The sequence below is a fragment of the Prorops nasuta genome, unplaced genomic scaffold (genome assembly GCF_024137725.1).
Source record: "Prorops nasuta isolate Cenicafe-Biocafe unplaced genomic scaffold, Cenicafe_Pnas_1.2 PNAS00017, whole genome shotgun sequence".
Lineage (NCBI taxonomy): Eukaryota > Metazoa > Arthropoda > Insecta > Hymenoptera > Bethylidae > Prorops > Prorops nasuta.
The window spans coordinates 2,982,589-2,990,909 of NW_027116814.1; the positions used below are offsets into that span (position 1 = coordinate 2,982,589).

At 42.1% G+C, this 8,321-nt stretch overlaps 1 protein-coding gene across 1 annotated transcript; it reads right to left on the minus strand.

Moving 5' to 3' along the window:
• Positions 1 to 1,743: 1,743 nt before the first annotated feature.
• Positions 1,744 to 5,792, minus strand: eve (even skipped). The gene is made up of 3 exons (XM_066737085.1): positions 5,327 to 5,792; positions 4,220 to 4,416; positions 1,744 to 3,321 (listed from the first exon to the last, which is right to left on the minus strand). The coding sequence occupies exons 1-3, from the start codon at positions 5,475 to 5,477 to the stop codon at positions 2,509 to 2,511; spliced, it is 1,161 nt and encodes a 386-aa protein (XP_066593182.1). The 5' UTR covers positions 5,478 to 5,792; the 3' UTR covers positions 1,744 to 2,508.
• Positions 5,793 to 8,321: the final 2,529 nt, after the last annotated feature.

The following is an 8,321-nucleotide window of genomic DNA, read 5'->3' on the forward strand; positions in this document are numbered from 1 at the left end:
CGGTGGTCGAAGAATTGCTTCTGTAATAAAAGTAAAAGTAATGTTACGGCAAAATTTAGTTTGCTAATGAGGGGGGGGGGGGTGTTGTATAGGGATGCGAGAGAGATTGAAATTGAAAACAAATAAAAATAATATAAGAAAATCAGGTACTTGTTTATATATAATACAGTACTCAAAAACGCTAGAGCACAAATTTGAAAATTAAAATTAATAAAAATAATACAATAAAATTAACAGACTCTTTTAAAAAATATACAGGACCTAGCGGCTCGAGAGGAGTTGGGAAATGAGGAGTAAGAAAAATATAGGAAAATCGAAAGACTATTGGTTATATCTTGGAGGATAGAGAGAAGCGTCTGATCCTGGATTAGGCGGAAATGCCAATCGCGTGGAGCAATAAAGTGAAGGAACTTGTAATGGGTCCTCGCCCCCATTCGGGTTAACCGCATTATTGCCCGTTACACACACACACGCACTATTATTCCGCCGCGCCTTAAATGCCCAAATGAAATCAAGCAATAAATCCCGAATAAAGCAACGGGTAAACTCCAGTTTCATTTAAAAGCACTTTTCTCCAGCAGCAACGCTCCGAGATTTATCCACAGCCTCGTAACAATAATCAAGCTCCCTATGATCCTCTTAAGCTGAGGAACTTTTTTTCTAAGAAATTAACGATAAAAGAGCGTGGACACTGGGTCAGAGCGAGAATTCGAGAAAGTTTTTGATGAGGGGGGTGGGGGTCCGCTGACGTCATACATTAAGCAATTCTTGATGAAAATTTTTTTTTAGAATTTAACGATAACAGTGTGCATGCGGTGAATAAATATTCGAGAGTGCGATGATTTTGAGAGCCACTGACGTCATAAATTATAAATCGTAAAAAAAAAGGAATTCTTTTGCATTTTTTTTTAAGAAATTAACGACAAAAAAATATTTGATCAAGCTGACGATTTGAAAAAAGAGTGTAACACGATTAAATTGAACGACTGATGTCATAAATTATAAAATCATCGGAAGAATGAATAACAATTTTTTTACAAAAAATTAACGATAAAAGAAGATGAATCGAAGTGAGAGTTGGAGGAAGAGTGGATCCGGTGAGATTGTTCGGCGTGACGTCATAAATTAGGTAATGGTCGTTGAACGGAGAATTGCATGGAGAGTTTTGCGTAATAAACGAAATATGATTTAAGGCCCTGGGCAGGGGTTGATTGGGTTCCCAATGGAGGAAGTTTTCCGGCGATTCGAGTTGGAAGGCGTGAAGAAGGCTTCTTCCTGTCGGTTGATGCGGCATGATCTCGCGTTGGTGGTAGTTAAAAGGTAGCAGAGCTAACCGAGCAGTCCCTGAGAATTGCCCGTCGTAAATATCGAGGAACCGAAAGACCTAGGCTGATGAGTCGAAGAATCCCTTGGTTAGGTCCAATCGCTTTCGATAACTCTGGTATCCAGTGATGTCAGATCGCGGGCGCCCAGACCCCCCACTCCGACCTCCGAATGCATATAACTCTATGGGTTTAGGAGTCAGAGTGGGGGGTCAAAGAGCCTGCAACCTGGCATCACTGCTGCTATTCCACTTTCTCAACGCACCAGTAACAAATTTTAACTGATAGAATATGTCTAATAGACAGTTTCCAAAGATATAACAAAAAATCTTATACAATGGAGATGAAAAATACAATTTTCCGAAGGAATCGCTTAAGCTAGAGTGATGGGTGTATATAGAAAACTATGCAATTTGTTTTAAATAAAATCGATTCATTTTCATATATATATGTATTTATATATATATATGTGTTTATATATATATATATCTCTCTCTCGTAAATGCCAAAGTGAAACACTTATAATAAATATAAATCCCCGAACTGCGAAGAATCGCTACTTACAATCGCGAATATTTATATAGTACTAATAATAATAAATAACCTAAGAGATTTTTAAATATTGCAAGTTGAACGAGAAGGTTTCGAGCGCTTATTCATACAAGAATTTAGATCCTTTTTGCAACCTAATGGAAGAAATTCGAGTCTGTTTCCAGTAAGTACAAGAAAGATATAGCGAGGTTAAAAGTCGCACAGCGATTCTAAATTATTTACAGACTAATTTAAAAGTAAGACTCTGTACACATCACATGAATTTCTATTTACAAATGTTTACAATACGCTTATCAATGTGACACGATTAACATTTCACTCACTCTTCTATATTTACAATTCTTCTAACACTTATTAATCTCTAGCACAATGTCGGTCTTTACGAAAGAGTACACTCGATTAAGCTAAAATCTTCAACCTCAATAATTCACGATTCATTCATCATTGATCAACAATGAACCAAGAATTGGATTATTCCATCGAAATAATATTCATCGTTGGTAGAAGGTACAATGTACCTTCGTAATTTTATGTACAAATTGCGAAGAGCGAATTACAACTGGTAGACTCGTGCAAGTAGAGCGAATCAACGACGGATCCGCCCGTTCGTTCAGGAGGTTCTCGAGTTTTGCGATTAGACCCTCTCGGGGATGTCGCTTTTGTAAGGTTGAAAGAGTTTCGGTGGGTCGATCTTGGTGCTCTGGATGACGGTCGATTGACTGGTGGTGACTGCAGCTGTGGTGTAAGCGTTGTGGATGTTCCTGATGGCCTCGATTTGGGAAGGAAGGTCGTTGACGAGGAGACCATTGGGGAACTTGGGGTGGAGGGAGGGTACGGGAGAGGGAGAGTCGCTCTTCTCGTGGTACCTAGCGTTGATCTGGTGGTGATGATGGTGAGCGGACTGAGAGTTGAGGGTGCTGGTGACGCAGTCGCAGTCGCTGGATGCGTCCGAGTGTCCCGGGCTGAGTTCGGGGGGGAGGTGGGAGGGTGGGGAGGATCTGCGTTGGGGAGGTAGGTGGGGGGAGGTGGTGGCGTGATAGGGGGTCGTGGCGCTGGGGATGCTCGTGGGCACGCCCAACGGGGGTAGGTGGAGGCTCGGGGGTGCGGGGGGGAGGGGACTCAGCCCGGAGAGGAGGGAGTGAGACTGGAAGAAGTGTGGGTGTTGGTGCGCGTGTTGGTGCGTCGTCGAGGGGTAGGAAGCGGCTACCGTCGGCTGCGGATGGTGCGGAGGCCGGTGCATCGACGCCGCCGTCGGGTACGGCGAGTAGCGGGCGTAATACGCCGCCAGGTGTGCGGACGTCTGTGTGTGGTAAGGGTGTGGGGGTGGTAGTGCCGTTGCAGCCGCTAACAACCCAGCGGCTATCGCTGGGGGTGTGTACAGGGCGTATGTCCAAGGCACCGCCATCCTCTGCCGCTTATCCTTCATCCTCCGATTTTGAAACCACACCTGCAATAATGATACAAAATTTAGTACACGCGTAATCCAAAACCATTCTCGGGATGCTTCCTTAATTACCGAGCCATAAAAGCCACCGACGGAGAGGAGACGCTGTGCCGCTGGGATTCACCGAGGGATCTCGATGTTTAACGAAGGATGCCGAGAGAGAAAGCCAATGACGAAACCGAGCGATCCACGTGAGAACGAGCAGTGAGAAATTTTCAAGGGAAAAACCAGAAGCTACGAAGGTTCCTACGGTGCTAATCAAAACGTTTAGCGTTGAGCGAACCGGACCGCGCGGCGTTGGATCAAAGATTTACAAACGGAACTGTTGAGCCTAGTACTATATATGTGTATGGATATATAGCGTTAGGAGACGACGACGCTGATTGGCCAATGACTCCCGACCCAGAGTGAAATCATAAAAGAATCATGGATTCCAAAAATAAGGACCGGTCCACTCGACAATTGTAAAATAATAATAAGAGACACACACCGGCTCTTGGGATCGAGACGTGCGGCTTTTATGGTTTTACCGAAAGAACGGGAGGGGGGGTATTAATTTCAGTAATTAGACACGTGGAGAACGCAGAGCTATTAACCCCGCTGACGAAGGTGCTAATGGCTCGAAAAGCTTTCCCAGCGCGCTACGGTGCTACTCGAATCGAATAATTATTGTTTACCGATTCCACTTGTGTTTGCTCAGCCACTATATATATTGAATATTTAGCGAGTCGCGCGAAATCCAATATGAAAATTTTTATCCCGACACGATCATCGAAAGGCCACCGTCGTTATATAGCGATGTTCTCATTAGTCGTCAATTCGGTCACAGAAAATAACACTCGATGATGAGATCCCTCGATAATTCTCAGCAGCGTTTGTCAATTGTGTATACGACGATTACCTTGATAGTGGCTTCCGGTAATTGCAATTGGAGGGCCAATTCGTTTCTTCTCGGTCTGCTCACGTAATTTTCTTTGCTAAATTCTTCCTCCAACCTCAAAAGCTGTTCCCGCGTGAACGCGGTTCTGTACCTCCTGATATTTGTCTCCAAAGATGGCAGGATCGTCGATTTGGCTTCTGGTTTCATTGGAGAGACATCTACGAACAAAGGAGAAAAGTTCAATATGGCTCCGATGTAATTTAGCGAGTGCAGAGTGAATCGGTTGAAAAGGGGAAAAATGTGAATGAGAGGAGTGAACCGGCTCTTTTCACGTTGCACGATAATCGAGAGGAGAAGAACCGTCGACAGGGACCAAAGCAGAGCTTTTCGGCTTGCTCTCGTCGGTTGCGAGCAAAGAAACGCGTCAACGGGTGGTCCATTGCGGCTCGAAAGCGAAAAGCCAACGGAAAATGGCAATGTGAGACACGCTTTGTCGCCTCTTGCTTTGATTTTACCGTGCAAATGTCCGGAAAGCTGACTTGTAAACAGAGAACAACTGGACAAGTTTGGAAAATTCTCACCAATTCTTGTAAAAATATGTTTTACCGTCCGCGATTGTGTAACGTGAATCAAAATTTCAAATTAACGTGTTTGTGAAATGTAAACAATCGAGCGATTGTCAGTGTTTACACTCAGTTATCCTTTTTTCTCGGAACAAAAACTACTCATCTCCGTACACGCGGCGGCAATTCTTCACCCTGAATCACGATGATTGAAAAAATATCAAATAAAAAATTATACGCAAGAGATAGTTCGTTCGAAAAATTGTATTGGTTACATACTTTTCTATTTTTAGAAATTAGAAACAAGAGAGAACCGTTTGGCAAGCGTGGCGACGCTATCCCAAATGTTGTAAAATCAAACTGTGAATAATTTCCAGAAACGAATGATTGATAGACAGTAAAATAATTACCGCAATAAAGTACGGAAAGGTTTTTCCTGAAGGTTCGGAAGATACCGTTCGATCGTTGGGTTGTCAGGTATATTGGGTGATTTGATAGGAATAAAGGGAAACTGGTTAAAAATTAATAAGAAAACCCGAGTTTTCAACTTAGAGTTTACACCTACCTTTTTCCGGAGTATTCGGTAATTCCGCAGGTGACGACTGGGGTGTCAAAGTGTAACGCGATGGCACCAAATCATCAACGATTGTTTCCTCCTCCCTCTGATCTCTCGGCGTTTCACCAATGAGATTATTCTGATAACTCAGCATCTTCATAACTCACTGGAGTGTCTCGTAATTCACAAATTTGTCTTTTCACTTATTTTTTGATCACTCGTTTTTTAGTTTACGAAAAAAAAGCCCCACGAAAGTGTAGAGGAGGACCAGAAGAGTACGTTAATACGTTAGCCAGGCTAGGTAAACACTGGAAACCCAGAGGTTAAACACTTGCGATGAAGCTTGTCATAATAAGCTGAGACTAACAACGGGAGAGGACTAGGCAGTTTTCCAGAAGAACTGCTGAATTTATAGCAAGCAGAAATGGACTGGTAGGAGGTGGAACGCCGAGCCTCGTGATTGGTCGACGCCCCCGTGACGCTGTCCCATTGGCCAGGAGTTTTTCGGCTCCCGCCTACTTTCAAATAACTACCCTCCGTGTCTTCAAAACGTAGGGTTGAGATTTCAGATTGGGGTAGTTGGGATGGCTTTTACAGGCAGGCGATCGTCGCCAACGCTGGCACACGCCCGCGTTATAGATCTCACTGATTGCCCGAGAATTATCTCTCGTTATTCAGTCATATAAATTCCTTACGATATTCACCCCTCTCGCAAAACCACCACCCTTCTTGCGAAAATATTTCCCTCGCTCTCCCCACCTCTCTCTCTCTCTCTCTCTCTTGCTCTCTCTTGCTCTCTCTTGCTCTCTTTCTCTCTTTCTCTCCTGCCATCTTTCATCCCCTCCACCTTACTCTCCATCTCATTTTGTCTTACATCAATTATTTCTTAAATCAAAATATCCATTTACCAACTGATCTCTTCAGTTTTTTTTCCTTTCACTTTACAATCAGCAAAACAAGAGAGTTTTAATCCAGTAAGACGATCCAACTAATGACGACAACAACAATGATGACGACGATAATTAAGTCAATTAGGATTAAAGAATATAAGCTTGGTGTCATTAGGAATACGTTTGTTTTGACATTTATATCCTCTTATCGTGGTAGAAGCATTGTGAGCAGGTGAAATACAAGATTATCCCCGCTTATGGTTACTGGGTCTCGTCAACATCCAGGTAGTTCTCCCAATCATTCCCTTGGGATAATCTGCTCGAACCCTGAAAACGTTCACGTATATATAGTATAACTATATTATTATTGATAATCGATTGAGAGAGTCGTAAGAGAAAATCAGAGAATGGTGAGTTCGTTAGATTGCAGTGGTTTTCACGCTCTAAGATGACGCGAGATGGCATTATGGGTATGATGGGAGCATGGAAAGTGGTGGGGGAAGGTTTAAAAGAGAAAGAGTGGGGAGGATGGATTCCACTATAGGCCTGGTAAACATTAGATGCCTGCTTGGCAAAGGTACTACGGATGAGTATAATATTGCCTATAAGTACATTAACTACGATGGTTTGTCCAGCACCTTTAGCCCTTTATCTTAGCCTGCTATATTTTTACCCTTTATTGGTTCACGATCAATTAATGCAGATAGACGTGCATGGATTCGCTCGTACAATAAATCAATGCCGAAATTTCCGATGAATCCAGGTATGGAGAATGAATTTCTAGGATCACCCCCTGCCCCCCTGTTTCCACTACGTTGTTAGTTTACTCTTTCATTCAGTCCCCCTCGGTACACCTACTGGTTTTCCAGCCCTATCTCTCTCGCTCTCTCAAATTGGATCAGAGATTGCTAATAATTTTTGCAGGACACCGCCTCGCCGTTTCGATGTTTACGAGCCATGCGACAAGCCCGCGCCTCTCTCCGGGGAAAACTACCTTCCTTTTTTCCCTCGCCACCCCCTCCCTGTCGTCACCGTGCACCCCACCAGCAAGTGGCAATTTGATTCGCGCCACGCTCCGAGGGTAATCTTTCATCCCATTGGCTGATTAACACTGATTTAGAGCTCCAATTTTTACCAATATCCCGCATCCCCGCCTCAATAAAAATCCCAAGAAAAGCCAGTTTACTGTTCATTCGTTTTCTCTTGTAATACTGCAGATGAAAAATTTCCTATTTAGTTTAAATTTTAACCTGATTAAAAGATGAGAGATTTGAAGCAGTTGCATTTTTTTCTTTGTTTCTTTGCAGTTTTACCTCACCTTTTATTAGTATTATGGAGTCATTGTGGATAAATCCTAAAAGATGTAAAATTCATTCATTATTCATTCCTTTTCTCTTGTAATATTGCAGATGAAAAATTTTCTATTTAGTTTTAATTTTAACCTGATTAAAAGATGAAAGATTTGAGACAGTTAAAATTTTTTTGCAGTTCTACCTTATCCTTTATTAGTATTGGAGCCATTGTGGATAAATCCGAAGAAAATATAATTCACTATTCATTTGTTTCCTCATCTAATATTGCAAATGAAATATTTCCTATTTACTTCAAATTTTACCCTAATTAAAAGATTAGAGATTTTAATCAATTAGATATTTTTTCTTTGTTTCCTTGCAGTTTTATTTTGTCATCCTTCATTAGTATTGGGGCCATTGTAGATAAATCCAAAGAAAATTTGATTCACTATTCATTTGTTTCCTTTCTAATATTGCAAATGAAGTATTTCCTATTTACTTCAAATTTTACCCTGATTAAAAGATGAGAGATTTGAATCAGTTACATGTTTTTTTCTTTGTTTCTTTGTTTCTTTGCAGTTTGACCTCACCTTCCATTAGCACTGGACCTCATCAGGGACAATATAGCAGAGACGTCGAATATCTAGTCTTCGGTAGTCCATAAAAATTTTCAGCGAGTCCACGTCAGCGTCGAACTATGGAAAATTGAATTGGGCCTGTTATGCAAACGTTTTTAGGGCCTGGAGGGTCGTTTTACGCAAGTGCCCTTAAAACAGCACTGAACGGTAAACCAAAACTGGAGCAAAACGGTACCGGTACAGC

Coding starts and splice junctions, on each gene's coding strand:
- eve (XM_066737085.1), bottom strand. CDS start 5,477: ATGAAGATGCTGAGTTATCAGAATAATCTCATTGGTGAAACGCCGAGA. Junction 4,417..5,326: donor ACCGAATACTCCGGAAAAAG/GTAGGTGTAAAC, acceptor CTTTGTTCGTAG/ATGTCTCTCCAATGAAACCA. Junction 3,322..4,219: donor TACCGGAAGCCACTATCAAG/GTAATCGTCGTA, acceptor TCATTATTGCAG/GTGTGGTTTCAAAATCGGAG.